Source organism: Epinephelus lanceolatus, chromosome 2, assembly GCF_041903045.1.
Source record: "Epinephelus lanceolatus isolate andai-2023 chromosome 2, ASM4190304v1, whole genome shotgun sequence".
NCBI classification, from domain to species: Eukaryota; Metazoa; Chordata; class Actinopteri; order Perciformes; family Serranidae; genus Epinephelus; species Epinephelus lanceolatus.
The window spans coordinates 4197980-4219007 of NC_135735.1; the positions used below are offsets into that span (position 1 = coordinate 4197980).

General features: G+C 42.0%; 1 protein-coding gene across 1 annotated transcript in view; it reads right to left on the bottom strand.

Moving 5' to 3' along the window:
- The window catches only part of LOC117252513 (uncharacterized), a 56088-nt gene extending 47279 nt beyond the window's left edge, over positions 1–8809 (bottom strand). Inside the window, exons 1-5 of the mRNA XM_078173509.1 lie at positions 8721–8809; positions 5749–5790; positions 5387–5645; positions 4103–4217; positions 556–640 (exon numbers count right to left, since the gene is read on the bottom strand). Coding sequence (XP_078029635.1) covers positions 556–640; positions 4103–4217; positions 5387–5645; positions 5749–5790; positions 8721–8799 — 580 coding nt within the window. The 5' untranslated portion in view covers positions 8800–8809. The remainder of the gene's footprint in view (positions 1–555; positions 641–4102; positions 4218–5386; positions 5646–5748; positions 5791–8720) is intronic.
- Between the last annotated feature and the right edge of the window lie 12219 nt (positions 8810–21028).

A 21028-nucleotide genomic window follows, 5' to 3' on the forward strand; every position in this document is an offset into this window, starting at 1 on the left:
TATGAGGACACAGGGTCTCAAAAGGAAATTATATACTTTGGAAAGCATTTTATTTCATCTCATCTCATCATGATGTTAATTCCACTACAGAAGAGACCTGATGATCACTAAAATTGGCTATTGGGATATAATCCACTTTACAGTATATCTGTATCAGTTATTGGCCAGATGACTTTTTATATATCGGCATATCTGATATTAGCAAAAAATCCAATATCGTGCATCCCTACTTCACATGATATCATAGCAGCATCGGCAAACACTTGAAAACAGATGAAGGGACATTGCCTCCAGACTGCAGATGCTGCCAAAGGTGTTTCTTACAGAGTAAATATAGACTTGACATGGGTGAGTGCTAATGCACATAGTGATTTTGTGATTTTTAATTCAATTAAAACATTTATGAATTAGGTTTGATTTAATTTTGACGTCAAAGTATCGAGTCTGTTGATCAGTGTAAATTATACCCACTGTGATTCATGACATCCAGGGAGGCCTTCAGACACTGCAGGCCTGATATTAAGGAATCTGTTCACACACTGAAAAGGATCTTACCGTCCTTCGTCAGATCATTAGATATCCCGTTAAAATCTCCACAGAGTCCACATGTCTGGTTCTGGTATTGGCCATTCATTTCAATCTGTGAACCCAAACATCGAGCAGTTATTGGCAAAATCACAAGTTAGTTATTAATCATTTATTATTCAGAGCAGCTTTTTAAGATTTCAACATATTCTTAATGAAAATTTGATGTATGCAATTCTCCATGTAATCCATTTGGGAATTTGAGTGAGTCTAAGTCTGTGGGGAATCTTAGTGTGCTGTGTGTGTGAGCACCGAAGTGGATAAGCAGTGTTTGGTTTGGGCAGTTATTGTAGGAGAGTTACGCTTTGCTTTTCCAGCTGATGCATGACCTGTCGTTAAGTCAGCAACTTTCACACGCTTACTTAAAGCAGATAGCCTCAGATTTATATCATAAGACAAAACATGCTTACGAGCATGTGGGGTGGAAACTGCACACGACGCTGTGCTGCTGCCAGAGGAGCCGCTGAATGAGTTCCCTATGAGCAGTAAGTCGCTAAAAGAGTCTGAGAAGTCCGGGGCTGTTCATGAAACATTCAGGAGGCCACAGTTTATTCCACACTACTGAAGCTGCTCCTCTTTTTGGAACCACCGCGGAGTTGGTAACAGCCTAATTTCACTTTCAGCTATGCTTGTTGTTGCCGTGGGTAACAGTATGACAGCAATATGTCAACCAGTTGAAAAACCATGAGTATCACGATATGGATTTTTCATATGATATTAAAAAATATACTGATATTATGGTGAATGGGATGATATAGCACACCCCTACCTGCAGCACATTATACAATAGTGGGTGTGACTACAAGTGACCAATTATAAGAGAGCCAGTGCTTCCAGTTTACCCTCCAAAATTGTTAAAAATCAGGTCAGTTTGAACGTGCAGAACTCTACTTCCAGAGCACAATTAACCTCTTGTGAACATCTAAGCCCTCCAGCGCTTGCCAAGCAGACACGTGCGGCCACTTCTTATTTCTATACATGCAGGTGCCATTCTTTGCCTCTTCCTATATTTTGTTTCTCGCTTGCAGCTACCTGTACAACTCTGCTGTTGAATTGGTCTTGTATCGTGTGAGTTTAATATATGCACGTGTGAAATAACAGAATTTTCCCTTGAGTATATTTTATTGCGCTTGTAAAACGTGTGACATATATCTGACATCACACATTTGCATTGTCATTTATAGGCCTGGTTGATTAATTTTGTTTGCTTATTGCTCCAGGACATATCCCGCAACTTTACCCAGTGACTCACTGCTGCTTTGCAATTATCCTTGATCAATATTTGAGCTCCTTCCTGTTGCCTTAGTCACGGAGCTTACTCCTCTAAGTGCATTTCATCTCTCTCAAAACAGATCTGTGACATTTGAAGTCAGGCCAACTGATTTTGGTGTGGATGGTGCCATTGGCGTTCATAGAGTAGCTCATGTTTGCACTTAAACTCTGATGGGCAGGAACTTGTCTTTGAATCATGCGGCAACCTCGGAGGCTGAAAATGAAGCCCAAGTGCCAAAAACTGCAATTCCATAAATGGCCACTTGAGGCTGGCTTAAAAAACTGACCCCCATGTTTAAGTGCCCAAATTTACAGCAGCAATGAACATGCTTTCAAACTGCTACTATAGCTAATTTTAACGTTCATGACAACTGTACAGGGGGTGAATTTATATATAACTCACCCGTTTACATTTTATTAAGGCTTAAAGTTACGCATTTTTAAGGCCGTCTGAGTCAGATCCACCTTTTCCTCCTCCAGACAAAGTATTTCTTAACACTCCAAAAGTTATTTTAACCATGTTCATTATTTAATTTTTGAGAGATGCTCCTATGACTCCACATTGTGTGGAAACGCGCAGTTTTGCACCACATTCAATTTTGCACAATAATGTCATTATGAGCGTACAACATAATGACATGGAAGACAGAAGCCTCAGCTTTCTGCTGCAGAAAGAATGAATGTTTTAGCTATTATGGTTTTTATTTTGCAAACAACGATCTGCAGCAGCTATGCTAAAATTTGTGGGGAACATTCCAGTGTACTTAGGCAAAATACCATGTTTACACGGCACGTGTAAGCCTTAGCTGTCTGCTGCAAAAAGAATAAATGCTCTTTCTAAGGGTTAAAGGGCGACACTACAGAAGAATAAAGTTAAAACTTTTAGCGAACACTTATCGCCATGAAACTTTCCAAGATGATTACTTACAGTAAGACCTTTTTTATATTATGGTTTTCTGTTTTTCATACATTTCCAGAACAGAGATCTTCATGTTGGATAAAGTCAGGTTTAAAATTATTGTGTTATTTTGTTGACATGTTGGAGTCAAAGAATCTTACAGGGGACGTTTTTGTATATCTGTTTTTATCGCTCCATAAATCAGGAAATACTGATAATATATAATGAAAAATGAATTTTCAACCTGTCTTTTTTAGGGATAAGATGTTCTATAAATCAGGCTGTGAGTGATGTATGAACAAACCCCTCTGTAAAAACCTACAGAATAAAGACAAGAATAAAACTGGAAGGTTTGGTGCATGTTAGTGCTTCTGAATATGAGATTTTTCAGTCAAAGTTTGAGCAAAAGAAAAACTCTTTGATAAAACAGCCTCTAAAGATATGTGTTGTAAAATTCCATACATTTCAGGTTATCTCAATTTTTATGTTTAAACATGCAAAGGAGGCATCACTGACTTATATATGTGCTTATTGTAAACATTTCCAGAATAGAAATCTGAACTTGAATAAACACCTAAATGTGTATTTGGATGTTTGCTCTCCACTCGTCTAAAGGAAGTTACGGAAGCAAATAGTCCAAAATCTCAAGATTGACCGATGCATGAAAAAATGATGTTCTGGCCTGGGGTGTCACCTTAACTGCTCATCGTTAGAAGGAATGTTTGCATGTACTACACGCCCTCAGGAGTTGATGCCTCCTCCCAAAATGGATGAGCTCCAACTCAATATTTAAAGAGCCGTAGGTATCAGCAGCAATTACCTTGCACTTTTATCAGACTCTTCTGTGAAAAGGGCTGATAGGACTGAACTACGCTGGCTGTTTTCATAAGACTTATCAAGTATGTTGCTCAAGTGCAACACTCCGGCTGTTGTGTGTGGTTTTAATGGCTTTTGGGCAACAATGGCGTTTGTGGCAAAGAGGGATTAGCTCTATCAGACTGTGGCCACACACACACACACACACACACACAATACCTGCTCAAAAGGTTGATTGTTGGTTTGGTCTTTTCGTGAGTATTGTCGATAACAATAATAAAATGATAAGATAACTCCAGCCTTATCCTTTCAACAATGAAAACAGCTTAAGACTAAGTGTGTACTCATATGCATGCATAACAAGCATGTGCGGGAACGCATTAATGCATTTACACACAGTCATATCCTGTTGAGTTGTTTACAACAGCCTCACAATGTGTAACTTTGTCAGTGTGTCTAACCCTGCGTGACTATTAACCTGGACACATAGCAGGAAGCGCTTGTGTGCATATGACAGGGTGTGTTACATACATCCAGCGAGTCGTCCTTGTTCCACACGACTGTTATTCCCAACTTGGCTTCGACCGTGACGCTGTTTGAGTCCCCCGTGACCGTCACCCCGAATGAGATGTGTGGCAGAGTCACCCTGAAACCAAGACAGAGAGTTAGTGAGAACAAAAGACAGAAAGCAGCAGGTGGCACATGAGGTCAGAGACATAGATACTTTATTAATCCTGAGAGAAATTAAGATCATATTCTAATGAGAGACAAAGTAGTAACTGTGTGTTCTGTGAATGACGTCACAGAAAGTCTTTTGTGAGGAACCCAAGCTCTATTTTTATGGGGTTTTTTTAACGTACTGTGGCATTTTATTTACCTATAAAAACATTTGATTCAATTTTATTTTCCAGATTAATAATAAATTGTGATTTAAAAAATACATGTATTAGTTGTTAGTTTTGAGTAGAAACAGACTGCCAGTGTTCATGACCCCCTTTAAAATACCTGATGTCATTTTCATGTCTAAGTGCCTAACGTGACAGCACTTTCTGAAACTGGTCCAGTAATGAGGAGACCGCTGCAGCCGGCGGTGTCAACACTCGGAGCATTTTTGCACCATAAATGCACATCCATTTAAAGTGCTTGTTTTTGCCATTGACAGGCTCAGATTGTTATAACACGTGTTTGACAACAGTGAATGTAGTTTGCAGATGGAGATAGAGAAACCCACATAGAAATGAAATATATGTACATATATTTAATTTTAAGAATAACCTTTAAGAATAGACAATTAGATTTTTTTTATATATCTACAAATACAAATTTTACTATGGGTATGTCATATATGTTATAAACTTATATCTTCATTTATCCAAAGGATGTGTATATGTGATAATATGCATTGCATGCATTACATTTCCGTATGGGAAACTATCTCTGTGACAACTGACATATATCACATACATAAAAACATATGTATTTCTATAAATGTCTAATATATGTTCACAAGGTATAACATCATTAAAAATGTCCACCATATAGATATAATTCACATATATTCATATCACATACTCTATATGTTATGTGCATATATCCCTCCCAAAGCCTGTCAATATATGTTATATATGTAAATATAAAAGACAGACATGCATGTTTGTTTTTTTGTTTGTTTGTTTTTCTTGGTCAAATTACTGTTGTTAAGGTAAAGAAGATATTGTTAAGGTGAGCTCAACCTGCAGCATTAAATGTAAATATCTGATTAGAGTCTCCGGCTGTAACATGAAAAATATGAGGCGTGGTGTCTCTCAAACTTACGTCTGTCCGTTGACTTCCACTGATTTCTGCGACAGCTCCACCACAGAGCCGTCAAACATCATAATGATGTTGCTGATGGTGGGGACGTCGTCAACCACCTTGCGCCTCATCTGGATGTTGAAATTTTCGTAGCTTTCCCCACACTGGTAGGTGGTGACATGGTTACAGGTGGAGGGAAGCTGGAAGTAATTTCCATCAAAGGTCTTCCAGTGATAGTTTCCCCAAGTGGTGCACACTCGGCCGATGTGATTTGCATTTGCTAGAACAAAATTAACAAGGTAAAACATCATTTTAACTGAAGACAGCAATTAAAAGCATGAAGTGTTGAGCAAAAACTGATTTTGGGGCGTTTGCGCAGTTACCTGTCGTCAGCTCCGGGCTCTGTAGAGACGGAATGATGTTTACTGTAGATAAAGAGAAGAAGAAAAATCATTTCAATATGGAAATGTTTCCCACAGTTTATATCATATATTCAAGACTCTTCTCTCCAAAACACAACGCCATAGGTTGTTTCTACAGCAGCTTATTGTGGACACCATGTTTACGTTTAGTGTCGCAGCGACCTCTAGTGCGACCTCATGATTGGAGCAAAGGCGAGAGTCAGGTGACATGGTGTACCAGGGGAGTCCAAACTTTTTAATGTGAAAATACCTCAAAAACATTCACAAACAAACTGTTTAATCTTTCAGTTAAAATGTATTCAACTTTTCCACTGCTCTTGAAAGCAGCGAGTCTTAACTGTCGACTTCCCTGCTACCTAGCAGGAAATGTTTGCTGTTTGTTAACCGTTTGTTTGCTTTTTACCATCTGATTATGAAAACAGATCAGTTCCGCCTGCATGGTTCCTGCTTCACACATGTCTACAGATTTTATGATAGGCCTGCCGTTGTGAGGTGAAGGGAAAAATGCAAAGTGATCTTGCCTGATTAACCAATATTGTGTGGCGGGCCACATATAGTATATTTTGAAAGTCTAGCAAGGGGCGTTTAAAATTGGTCTGCGCGCCACGCTTGGCTCTTGGGCCAGGCTTTGGACATTCCTGTGGTATACAGCGCAATTAAGTCCATGTCAGGATCTTGTTGATGTGCATAGAGTGGTCAAAAAACACAGGACTTTGAGCCAGGAGACCACCGTTTGTGTCCTAGGTGAAACCAAAAGTCAACAATGAGATATTACTTATCCTCCTGAGACACAAACTTTTGTTTGGTATACATTTTTAATTTCCCCTAGCCATTTGGGATCAGTAGGATCCAATAGGTATAAAAACTAAACATTGTCAATGATAATTAAGACCCAGTGTCTTCATAACGAGTGCTTCCAAATTAAAAGTGTCTTAGTTTTTTACTGTTGCTAAAATTGGTCAAATTTGTTGCCATATCAAACTACAAACATTGTTAATCATAAATAAACAAGTTTCAACCATAATATGTGATCAGGTTTTGGATCTTGTCCACGTTTGTGTCAGAATCGGCTGCAGACTGACTCGGCAGATATGGCTGCCATCTTGTTTTCACATGGATTAGTGTATTGTGCTCTTACTGCCACTAGATGGCACAAAGAAGTGTCCACAAACAAGGACAACAGGTCTGAGTTAAGTAGAATGAAGTCTAAGGTCAAGTTAACCAGTATAGTAATCCAGTAAAGTTACGTGCATACATAACTTTACATTGCATACATAATTTAGTGCCATTAATTAACGTTTAGACATGTTACATAAAGTCTTGTTACGTAAAGTCATGTTAGATTAAGACTTGGCCATCTGAGGTGCCACTGCATTATCCTAAACTAAGATTGCCAGGTCAAGGGCGAGGCTGTCGTTGGAATCAGCTGTTTGACATTATTTTAATACTTTTCTTTGCACTTTATACCATAACGCTGTTTTTTGTTTTGTCCAGGATGATTGTAATTAATGCCAAAAACCATGGACACAACTGGGAGGTGTGTTCATGTGTTCCAGGCAGGTAGAAATTCTTTGTCACATAGGTGAAGATGTTTCATGAGTCACAGGACTCTGTTTACTGATTGGCTGCAGGTATCCTCTGGGGGCAGTTCACTGCTATGAGTTATCCTCAACTTTACTTTGGCTGCAGAATCAAATGGCCGCCGCAGCTTTCTGTTGACTTTGCATTGCAACTTGCTGCAGGCTGCGCTTTGCCGCTGCTTGGTGTGTCTTCTGCGTGACAAACGAATCTTGGACAGTGCAGCAAAAGGTACTGGAAGCGTTTGTGGCATTTAAAGTTTAAAGTCCCACTGATTGTCACACACCTGAGTGTGTGAAATTTGTTCTCCGCATTTGACCCATCCCCTGAGGGAGCGGTGAGCAGCAGCGGTGCCGCGCTCGGGAATCATGTGGTGATCTAACCCCCCAATTCCAACCCCTGATGCTGAGTGCCAAGCAGGGAGGCAATGGGTCCCATTTTTATAGTCTTTGGTATGACCTGGCCGGGGATCGAACCCACTATCTCCCAGTCGCTGTAGCGCAGTTTGTATGAGAGATTTGTATTGGACATTTAAAGTTTGTCAACACAATATTTTGCCTTATTTTAATGTTGCATTAACACCATTACATTTGCGTGGTGCCATGCTGTTGTACAGGTCTATTAAACATTTAAATTAAAGTTTTAACCACAGGAATATACGAACTGTGAAATACAGTAATGTTGAGTATTGGAGACAGAAATAGTAGATGCATGCTGCGTGTTTGCACATATGCACATCATCATCTTCATCTCTTAAATCACGTTTAAAAAATTCACTCTACTTACATTTTATGACATTTTGATTCACCTTACCCTGTTTTTACTATGTGCGACATTTGTTTCATTCTCTATGATTTTAAATATGAACTGTTTTTATTGTAAAGCACTTTGTAACAGCATTTTGAAATGTGCTATATAAATAAAGCTTGTTAGTATTGTTATTATCATGACACCTCTGCATAAGTCAGGGCCCAACTAGGCTCCCTCAACTAATACATATAACTCAAAACTTATACATATTCAGTATCTTTGGAGATGTTTTTGGTAGGTTAGGGTTAGGGTTAGTCTGTACAGACTGCAACAGTAACAGATGACTGACAACTTTTAATCAGCTGCTTTAGGCTTTGAATTCAAATGTAATAGTCTAAGTAGGTGAGTTACATCATCCAGCATCTTTGGAGTTTCTCATGATATTTTACAGATGCATTTTAGAAGTTATGAAAACAAGATATGAACTATCTTAATTCACCTTACACAAAAATGAACTTCTGTTAACAACAGCCAGTCATGCTCTCTGTAACCTGCTCCTCTGTCTTACACTGTGTGTAGTGAAGCTGAAGCTGTAACATACTCACCAGTCTGAGAAAGTGAGCCGCTGACCAGCAGCGTCAGGTAGATGAGCCCTAATGTAGTTTTGAGTCCGTCTGTCCCCATGTTTGGTCCCGAGGACTGACCCGCTATGAGAGCAATCACCTGTGAGACAAACTGCTTTATAACCAGGGAAGGCGGAGCTAAGACAGAGCATAAGGCAGCTCCACCACATATGGATTTACATATTCAATAAATACCTGACAGTGCACACAAGGTTACTATGTGTTTACTCGGCAAATAGATTACCACCTCCATCATTACACTCACTAACTTGTTCCATCTACAAACCTCAGACGCAATACAGAGCCAACAGGAGGATGTGGTCTTTTGTAATAAGTACACAAACTTTTTTGCAGCTGTCAGTATCCTGGAACAAGATGCAATACTCCAGAACATAATTTATCATGGCACGATGGGTTAAACGGCGTGTTTAGATGGAGCCTTCCTGCAGTTACATAGTTAAAAGTCTAAGTTTAAAGAGTTTTAAACATTTAACCAAAAAACAAAATTTGAAAAACTCTTCATCAGTGTCTCTTTACAGAAATCATGACCCGGCTACTGAAGTTAATCCACAAACCTTGGTGTGAGCTGTTTTATGTAGGAAGCATGGCTGCATTCCAAATCACATACTTTTTCTTTTTACTTTTCGTAGGTAGTGCAGCTTACCTTTATAACGTACGTACTGTTGCATGCAGTACGCACATAATCAGAATGTACTACTTACGCGCTGACAACCTGGTCTTACTCTGAAGTCAACAAAATCCGGCGCCTGGTCAGTGACTTTCGGCGTCAAACACCAAAGAAAGAAGCCGTCCTTTCACGTCTGCATGATACACGGCCGGGCGCCGTTATTATTTAGCAACGCCCGGCAGTGTCAGGGGGGAACGCAGCGTTGCAACAACAAAAATTAAGGCGGTGGAAGTCTGAGTGGGGCAGGCGGGAGGGGAGGATGGGTCTAGCAGCAGCCGACTCTCACACAGGAGGCTGGTGTTCGCTTCCTGTAAGATTATACACCCTGTTCTTTTTTCCTAAACCCAACCATGTGTGTTTGTTGTTGAAATAAAAAACGTCACTTTGCTTTATTTTGAAAGAGACTGTATGCAAACTGTACATTTCCTGTGAAAACAGAGGTGTATTTTGAAAACAGACAATGATTGTAACAGGCTGAAGTTGACACGGCGTCCAAGAACGTCAACAACCAACACACCCAGGGTACCTTGGACGCCATATGTGGACGTGGAAAGTGTGTGACTAAATGTCGATATGTGATGAGGTCGGAGTGAAAATGTGTTGGCCCTGAACTCTGACCCTCTCGCTCATGTATTCGTTACCTTGGAGATCGAACAAACCACCATTTATTGTGCTCACCAGAGACCGAGGTCAACACGGAGAGCTCCGCGGTTGTTACTTTGCAATGCACGTAGTTTTTACTAGTGGTCGACAAAGTATAATACTCTATTACTTGAGTCAAAGTACAGATACCTCTGGTCAGATATTACTCTAATACAGGTGGAAGTTGCTGAGTCAAGTTATTACTTCAGTTAAAGTACTGGAGTACTGGCTTTTAAAAAAAAATTAAGTTTTCAAAGTACTTTTTTTTATGTCAACACATTGTTGTATATCGTCACAGAACATTTACGGACTCTAAAACAACCCACTAAATGCTCTGACTTGTTGTAGAAGCAAGTAAAGAGGTCATAATTTGTAGGCTAGGTTAATTCAACTTCTAAACATCATCTCCAAAACTATTTAATAGCTTTTCCTCTCCTCTCTACCTGTGAGCTGTCCCAGTCTGAGTAGGGCATGCGTGAGGTAGAAGTACGGGAACACCACCTCAACAAACAAACCACACACAGCACTGCATGATCTGGACTGATGTGGACTTTTGCATTTTAGAAAAGAGGAAAAAAAATCATCCACTGGCTTCAAATATATATTATAAACATGTCTTTGCATTGAGTTGTGCAATAATTGGTGTTGGTGACACCTGCTGTCGTTGTTGTTCCTGATTGTTGTGGACACTCCTCTCAGAGAGGCTGTTGCTGGGCGGGTCATTCACTCACATATGGATCCTGTCACGCAATTACGTGTCCTCTGACCCGATTGTGGTTTGAACCTCACCTGTTTGAACCCCACCATATAATTTGCCATTCCTGCTTGTTATGTAACACTGATGATGGCTCTGTGCCTGAAACGTGACACACTTTCTTTGTCCTCCTTAAATAAACAAAGACTTTATGCTTTATTTATTCACAATTATCTCTCTATCCCAACACTTCCTCTAAGCAGCTGGTTACAGGCGTTTGCTTTCCTCTTAAACCAATCAAACTTTGCCACGATCAATTTTGGGCCAAATTGTCATGCCCTCCACCACCCCATCCAAAGCCCAGGACAAGCTCATCAAAAGCCCACTACTCTTCACATCCAGCTTCTCAGCTCCCTCTTCGTCTGTCTAATCTACTACATCTTTACCACCCTCTTTAAAATATGACATCACCATAGGGTCTGTACATGGATCTTTAGATGTGAATAAATATTAATTTCCCTCAGAACGAATCTCTCCTGATTGAAGTAAATTTATCTGTATGTGCCGGTGTTCTGTTTGGTTTTGGAGCCTCACCACAAAAGTGCACCCGAAGTATTGTTCAAGATTTGGGAATTTTTCACTGTAAGGCCAGGAAAAGATCGTGTTTATGGTTCAAAGAAACCAGCATTTATTGTTGGTAAGAGATGGGATGTTAGTTATCAGGTCAGGACAGGACAGTGGACAGTCATTATTTGCAGGGGGTCTGGGTGCACTATTTGTCAAGCTATTTGAGATGATAGAATTCCTAAATATCTGTACATCATTTGGGACAAACATGATAGTTGCAAAAGAAAAAAAAATCCTCCTGTAGAGTCGACCTCCTTTTTAGTTGCTAACTGTTCTCCAGCTGTTTTCATTATTCTGAAACCATAAAATACTTGGGGGTAACTAATTTTCACACCACTTATTGGGTTGTCACACTGCTTAGCCTTCCTGGTAAAGTTTACTCCGGAGTGCTGGACAGGAGGCTCAGAACGATCATTAAACAGTGGACCAGCTCTTTACCCTTGGGGGGCTGCTGGAGGGCTCGTGGGAGTTTGCCCATCCAGTCTAGTTGTGTTCTGTGGACTTGGAGATTTGGAGAAAGCTTGCAACCACTCCCATGGGGAGTCTTGTGGGGGTACTGCAGGAAGACGGTGCTTCCAGTAGTGGTGGCCTCCATCAGGGTTGTCCTTCGTCACCGTTTCAACATGGAAAGGATCTCGAGGCACAGCCAGAGGGAAGAAGGGTTCTGGTTTGGGGACCTCAGAATTGCGTCTCTGCTTTTTGCAGATGATGTGGTTCTATTGGCTTCATCACACTGTGACCTCCAGCATGCACTGGGGTGGTTTACAGTCGAGTGTGAAGCAGCCCTTTGAGAGTTAGCACCTCCAACTGTGAGGCCATGGTCCTCTGCTGGAAATTGGTGGATTGCCCCTCTGGGTTGGGAGAGAGTTACTGCCTCAAGCAAAGGAGTTCGCGTATCTTTTTGTGTGTGTGTGTGTGTGTGTGTGTGTTCCTGAATTTGTAAAGTGTCTTTGAATGGAAAAGCACCATATAAGTATAATTTATTATTATTATTATTATTATTATCTCAGTGGTCTTGTTCACAAGCGAGGTTAAAATGGACAGGAGGTTTGGTGCAGCAGACCGTTGTGGTAAAGAGGGACGTTAAGCTCTTGATTTACTGGCTTATTTATGTCCCAACCCTCACCTATGCTCATGAGCTATGGGTACATGTCAGTGAAGATTCTGAGCTTTGGGTAGTGTCCGAAAGAATGAGATCGGAGATACAAGTTACCAAAATGAGTTTCCCCCGAAGGGATGGCTGGGCTCAGCCTTAGAGATAGGGTGAGGAGCTGAGATATCTGGAGGGAGCTCGGAGTAGAGCTGCTGCTCCCTCACGTCGAAAAGGGTCAGTTTAGGTGGTTTAGGCATCTGATTAGGATCCTCCTGGATGCCTCCCATTAGAGGGGATTCATGTTTGTCATACTGGTAGGAGGCCCCGGGGCAGACCCAGAACACAGTGGAGGGATTACATATCTCATCTGGCCTTGGAACGCCTCAGGATCCTCCAGGAAGAGCTGGAAAGCGCTGATGAGAAGACGGACATCTGGAGGACTTTTCTCAGCCTGCTGCCCCCATCAGCCAGCCTTGGATAAACTGATGAAAATGGATGGAGAAAAAAAGGGAAATTTAGGGTTTTAAGCACACTCTTACTGTGTGTAAATTTAAATATAGCTCAAATCAGGTGTGGATGTATTGTATTAGTATTAAGATCAGTTTTTTATAACATCTGCGTAATAGAAGATCAAAACGTAACTGGTTAGTCATCTTTCTTATTCATCCAAGCCACGTGCAGGACTTTACTTCCTGAACTGAATGTCAATCCCTATGCAAATACACCGCTTGTGAACACATTTCATAACTGCTCTGTCAGACTCTGTCACAAACTGTCATCAGTGGGATGGACGGACCTGAGTCACAACCTGCAGTACTTTCTCAGTTGTTAGTCTAATTATTAAAAAAGCACATTATTTAATGCAAATAAACACAAAACAGTTGTAATTTGCTTCACAACTGTTTCTTACTCTGAAGAACAACAATTCAACCTGCCGAGTCAATTGAAAACAATAACCATATCTGCATTGTATGACCAACTAATCAATTACATCACAGGCTTGATCAGACCTTTATGTAGAGATAAACAAAGCTAACATGGATGATAAGAGCATTACGTGAATCCAGAGACCGCTGATAAACCAAGACACCTCACTTTAGATTCATTTAGATGGGTTTTGCCGCTGCCCCGCCCCTTCAGGAGAGCAGCTGCAGTCCTGACTGTGTTGTCTTAAGGGAAAAGTGAACGTGAGTACAGATTATGACCGATCATTTTGCCTCAGAGTCGCTGAAGCAAATATTAGACCCAGTTTTCACAAGCCGCCTGAACATTCACTAAAATGGCAAATGGCATTTTTCAGAAAGACACACCAGGAGAAAATTAACTTTGTTTGAGACCTGTCTCTGTCTCTGTGACCCACTCTCACAAGATCTGGCAACACAGAATCTTTTTTCTCTGTTGGTGCTCAACCGTCATAGACTTACATAAGAACTCATAAATCAAAAGTGAAAACTGAAATAAAACTTGTGTTTCTTTGCTTAATAACAATATTGTTGTTTTAATTTAACTGTTTTTGGAAGGGGGAAACGAGAATATCATTAGACTGACATGATCTTGTAGTGGGTTGATATCAGATATTAAAGCCCCTACAAGGAACTTTCATTTTGAGTTGATTTTGGCGACCCTGTGGACAAAAGCGGTAGTGTTTTGCCGGAATGAAGCCTACATTTCCCATGAGCTCTAGCGCGTATTGTCGTAAAGACGCTTACCTGGCTCGTGCATGTGTGTGTTTTGGGGATGAATGAAACAACAAGAGGGGAAAACTTTGTCCCCGCTCCTATCGGGGATCCCAGCTCAGGAGGAAACATGATACAAACATGATAGTTGCAAAAGAAAAAAAAATCCTCCTGTAGAGTCGACCTCCTTTTTAGTTGCTAACTGTTCTCCAGCTGTTTTCATTATTCTGAAACCATAAAATACTTGGGGGTAACTAATTTTCACACCACTTATTGGGTTGTCACACTGCTTAGCCTTCCTGGTAAAGTTTACTCCAGAGTGCTGGACAGGAGGCTCAGAACGATCATTAAACAGTGGACCAGCTCTTTACCCTTGGGGGGCTGCTGGAGGGCTCGTGGGAGTTTGCCCATCCAGTCTAGTTGTGTTCTGTGGACTTGGAGATTTGGAGAAAGCTTGCAACCGCTCCCATGGGGAGTCTTGTGGGGGTACTGCAGGAAGACGGTGCTTCCAGTAGTGGTGGCCTCCATCAGGGTTGTCCTTCGTCACCGTTTCAACATGGAAAGGATCTCGAGGCACAGCCAGAGGGAAGAAGGGTTCTGGTTTGGGGACCTCAGAATTGCGTCTCTGCTTTTTGCAGATGATGTGGTTCTATTGGCTTCATCACACTGTGACCTCCAGCATGCACTGGGGTGGTTTACAGTCGAGTGTGAAGCAGCCCTTTGAGAGTTAGCACCTCCAACTGTGAGGCCATGGTCCTCTGCTGGAAATTGGTGGATTGCCCCTCTGGGTTGGGAGAGAGTTACTGCCTCAAGCAAAGGAGTTCGCGTATCTTTTTGTGTGTGTGTGTGTGTGTGTGTGTTCCTGAATTTGTAAAGTGTCTTTGAATGGAAAAGCACCATATAAGTATAATTTATTATTATTATTATTATTATTATCTCAGTGGTCTTGTTCACAAGCGAGGTTAAAATGGACAGGAGGTTTGGTGCAGCAGACCGTTGTGGTAAAGAGGGACGTTAAGCTCTTGATTTACTGGCTTATTTATGTCCCAACCCTCACCTATGCTCATGAGCTATGGGTACATGTCAGTGAAGATTCTGAGCTTTGGGTAGTGTCCGAAAGAATGAGATCGGAGATACAAGTTACCAAAATGAGTTTCCCCCGAAGGGATGGCTGGGCTCAGCCTTAGAGATAGGGTGAGGAGCTGAGATATCTGGAGGGAGCTCGGAGTAGAGCTGCTGCTCCCTCACGTCGAAAAGGGTCAGTTGAGGTGGTTTAGGCATCTGATTAGGATCCTCCTGGATGCCTCCCATTAGAGGGGATTCATGTTTGTCATACTGGTAGGAGGCCCCGGGGCAGACCCAGAACACAGTGGAGGGATTACATATCTCATCTGGCCTTGGAACGCCTCAGGATCCTCCAGGAAGAGCTGGAAAGCGCTGATGAGAAGACGGACATCTGGAGGACTTTTCTCAGCCTGCTGCCCCCATCAGCCAGCCTTGGATAAACTGATGAAAATGGATGGAGAAAAAAAGGGAAATTTAGGGTTTTAAGCACACTCTTACTGTGTGTAAATTTAAATATAGCTCAAATCAGGTGTGGATGTATTGTATTAGTATTAAGATCAGTTTTTTATAACATCTGCGTAATAGAAGATCAAAACGTAACTGGTTAGTCATCTTTCTTATTCATCCAAGCCACGTGCAGGACTTTACTTCCTGAACTGAATGTCAATCCCTATGCAAATACACCGCTTGTGAACACATTTCATAACTGCTCTGTCAGACTCTGTCACAAACTGTCATCAGTGGGATGGACGGACCTGAGTCACAACCTGCAGTACTTTCTCAGTTGTTAGTCTAATTATTAAAAAAGCACATTATTTAATGCAAATAAACACAAAACAGTTGTAATTTGCTTCACAACTGTTTCTTACTCTGAAGAACAACAATTCAACCTGCCGAGTCAATTGAAAACAATAACCATATCTGCATTGTATGACCAACTAATCAATTACATCACAGGCTTGATCAGACCTTTATGTAGAGATAAACAAAGCTAACATGGATGATAAGAGCATTACGTGAATCCAGAGACCGCTGATAAACCAAGACACCTCACTTTAGATTCATTTAGATGGGTTTTGCCGCTGCCCCGCCCCTTCAGGAGAGCAGCTGCAGTCCTGACTGTGTTGTCTTAAGGGAAAAGTGAACGTGAGTACAGATTATGACCGATCATTTTGCCTCAGAGTCGCTGAAGCAAATATTAGACCCAGTTTTCACAAGCCGCCTGAACATTCACTAAAATGGCAAATGGCATTTTTCAGAAAGACACACCAGGAGAAAATTAACTTTGTTTGAGACCTGTCTCTGTCTCTGTGACCCACTCTCACAAGATCTGGCAACACAGAATCTTTTTTCTCTGTTGGTGCTCAACCGTCATAGACTTACATAAGAACTCATAAATCAAAAGTGAAAACTGAAATAAAACTTGTGTTTCTTTGCTTAATAACAATATTGTTGTTTTAATTTAACTGTTTTTGGAAGGGGGAAACGAGAATATCATTAGACTGACATGATCTTGTAGTGGGTTGATATCAGATATTAAAGCCCCTACAAGGAACTTTCATTTTGAGTTGATTTTGGCGACCATGTGGACAAAAGCGGTAGTGTTTTGCCGGAATGAAGCCTACATTTCCCATGAGCTCTAGCGCGTATTGTCGTAAAGACGCTTACCTGGCTCGTGCATGTGTGTGTTTTGGGGATGAATGAAACAACAAGAGGGGAAAACTTTGTCCCCGCTCCTATCGGGGATCCCAGCTCACCTCTGCCGCGCCCCAGCTCCACCTCTCCGGTGTAAGCGCCACCGCCGCCGGGGTAAATGCAGAGGTCGGCTGGTAAGGCTGAAGGCCTGTTTGGTGAGCACTTCCACGGCTTCTTGGAGTGTGGAGCGGTGCCTTGCCTCTTTATTTCTCGCCACTCGCTGGACCCTGTCGACGCCTGGCTGGTACCTGTCGTCGGCCCGGATGAGGTGTTCCAGCCCCGCGGCCCCTGCTCTCCTTGTCCCTGCTGGCGCGGGGTGAATCTGCGCAACCTGCGGCCTCTGTGTGTGGCTCCCCGGACAGCTAATGCCGTGGACCCGCCGGCTCCTGCCAGGATTGGGCTGGTAAATGCTAGATCGCTAGTGAACAAAACGTTTATCCTGAAGGATTTCCTGACTTCCCGAGGATTGGATTTTCTCTGTGTGACTGAGACGTGGCTGACTGTTGGTGAGTCCAGTGCTTTCACAGAACTTTTACCCGATGATTGCTGCTATTTTAACTCCCCGCGGACGCCGGGTCGAGGAGGAGGAATAGCGAGTATTTATAAGAGTCACTATAAATGTAAGCAGCTAGGTAAGATGACGTGTGCCGTCTGAGTGCCGTAAATCGTTTCATCCTGGAAGCAACCTGGGGCGGATCCGGACACAGTTTCCTAAAGGTATGGATATACACTATATAGAAATAGCTTATCTTCACACCGATGGTCTCATTTGCTGTTGTAGGTCACGCACAGACATCAGCAGAAACGAGAGACTTTTGCATATCCAGTTAAAAGTTCCTTGTAGTGGCTTTAAGCTAGCAGGGCGAAGGGGCAAACATGTAATTTGTACTGTATGTAGTGTTTTTGAATCTGATTGGCTTTACAATCTTGCGGGAAATAAACACCGGCCTCCCGGGTGGAATTCGGTGGTCTTTGGACCCATCCACCACCCCTCCCGCCCCAGTTGGACTCCCGCCGCCTTAACTTTTGATGGTGTACTGCCACTTTTCTGCATGATCCCCCTTGCTGCCATTAAACAATAATTGCAACCATCTGTGAATCATGCTGACGTGATCTTGCTGACTTCGGAGCGTGACCGCGTTGGATAAGCCGGAGAGGAGAACAGGAGGATCCACCAGACCCCTGACAGAGGTGCAGGTGACCTGTGCTGGGCTTATATGGCAGGCCCCTGGCCACCTGGCATTTTGCAAAAGTGGCCCCCAGGTGAAGCAAGTTGAGTATCCCCAGGCTACAGAGATAACAGCGAAGACCAGTAAACAGCACTTAGGAAGTTCAGACAGCAGCCCAGTCTCCATACCAGTTCTTTGCTTGTGATGTTATTAATTAAAAAGATTGATCCTCTTAAGTTGCCACTGTCTAAACAGGTGGCTAATAACCTAGCATTGTCTCAGCTTATTTGTTGACGAATTGTCTTCTATTGATGAGTTTCATACTCTGTTTACTGATAAGGAGGCTACTCTGTTTACAATTTGTCACTGTGCTTTACCAGGGAATTTAAGTGGCTGTTGTGTCATGTTGTGAAGAGAGGGAAAGGCCTGCAATCATGTAGCCCCAGGGATGCCATCTTTTTATTTTTTTTGTTTGTTTGTTTTTGGTGGTTTTCACTGTGGCAAAGAAGTTTTTGTGTTAGGCGCAGGGTGAGAGTTCTTAAATGATGTCACTGTTTTCTGCCTTATGTTGAATTTTTTTGACAAATTCTCATCTCAACTCGTCAAATATCGTCACTTGGTCAGTGGACTTTTACATCTACATATGATGTGCAAGGTATCGCCCTGTGTGTGTTGTTGGTGTTGTGGGACACCGTGTCGAATTATGCCTGTTAAATGTGTCTTTTCAAAATACACTCTAGTTTTTACAGGAAATGTACAGTTCCTGCTCCTTTGATGAAAACAGTCACATTTTCCAACTCCTTTTTATTGCGTTGTTACCAGCGTTTGAAACTGACACGTTCAGCAGTGTTATGAACTGATGCAGAGATATGTTACCGCTGTGAGAGGTGCCCTTTTGTGTCGGTGTCTGATGCTGAAATCACTGACAAAGCAGCCGTACTGTGGCCACAATGAATCTGTGACGACACTGTCCCAATATCAGTTATAAACACTGTATTAGCGCAGTGATAAGCTAGCCAGTGAGACACACTCCCCGGGACTCATGAAAAAAATGCATGGACCACAGCCAGACCATCGCCCACAACACACAACAGAGAAGCTCGGATTACAACACACACAGAGGGAGTGTGAATTCACTCTTTGTGCAGGATGCCATTACTTCACTACATCCTCACCACAGATAGTGGTTCGCTGCTATATTAATCAGTCCCTCCAGAAAATATGTCATATGCCTACAAAGTTGTGTGGTGATGGGTGAAACCCTTGAGATGTTATACACCTTTATGTGATGAGCCACGCCCTCCGCAATATTCATTGCCTTATAGAAGCTCAGTTTTAGTAAGTTTTCCAACTTTTGCCAAGAGGGAACTTTAGATATTGGTCCCTAGATTATGTTCACCCAGTTTCATGCAGATCGCTCAAACTTGATGTAATATTGCTTCATTGGCATCCTCCCATGACCCTTTACCACTGTGCCAAATTTCACATGGATTGACCAAGTCAGTGAGGAGAAAAACGTGGAACACACACACACACACAGAGTTTTCGTCATTATATAGTCAGATAAATATTCTGACTTCCACCCCAGTGTTCACCATACACACCTCAATTAACAAAAAATAAATAATCATTTTAAAGTTTATGGACAAAATCACTGCAGCTGTAAGATACATGGCACAGGGTGAGCCAGAGCTTCTGTGATTTAACTTTATTTTCTGTTGGTGACTCAAAGGATGACTTGAATGAGTTGTGTCAACAGATGAGCTGGTTTGGGCAGAAGGCTGCTGTGTGACCAGCTGTATACTTTACGTTTCAACAACTCTGTAGTTAAAGTATGGTAAAGTTTAGACACAAAAATCACTTGGTTACAGTTAGGAAAGAGATCATATGTTGGCTTAAAATACTCGGTTTGGGGGACATAATCCTGCCTGAAGAAGCAGTCATGTATTGGTAAAGAACAACTGCTTGTCCTACCACTATCCCAGCAGGAAACGCATCAGTTTCTCTGTAAAAAAGAATCACTTTTCGTGCCACGTTCCCGGGAGGGATCGTAGCAATGTCTCAATGCAAAACAATCATTTTTCATGCCACTATTCTGGCAGTAAAAGCGTTGATTTCTCTGTAAAAAAATATCCACTTTTAGTGCCACCACTATCAGGGCAGGAAACACATTTATGTTGGCGCAAAAAAACAAACACTTTTCGTTCAGGTTCGCTACAAAACACTCATGTTTGGTGCTTAAAAAGCAGCTGGAATCACAATAGTGACTCTAAATCACAACCGGTTTTGTTGTTGTTGGTGTCAAACACTGATCTGTAGCTTGACTGGAACCTTACCGAGGTGTCACACCATCCACCATCCCCTCCACCTACTGATGACAAATTATATATTATGTCACTTTAGAAACATTGAACTGTATGAAATGTGCAAATGTAACACATTAGTGGTTTGCAGAAACATACAATGCCAACATTGTCCTCTGGCGACTGGGCTGCCATCCCCTGAGTCTAAAAGACAATCTGTGCTTTTATGTGCAAGCAGGGACTATAAAGAGACAATATTTACTCCAAATCATAAAGCACACTCTGCTGTGCTTTAAACTGCTACTGGAAATCAACATCTACAAAAAAGAGACTCACAGCCACGGGCAGATTATGAGACAATGGGCCCCGGGGCACAGACATGCAAAAGGCCCCAGCACCTCTCCTACACAGAAGCAAGACACACAGACTTTGTGGTGGTTTTGTGTCTCTTTGCAGGCCTGCTGTAACTCCTTGAGGTTGCTTTGCCTGTTTCTTAGTTATTTTGTGTCTCTTTGCAGTCTCTTTGCATCTGTTTCATTTTCTGTGTCTCTTTGTATCATTATGAGTCTCTTCCTGGTTGGAATGTGTTAATCTGATTGACATTTAGCAAGTAAAGGCCAGGGGGGCCCTGACACTTG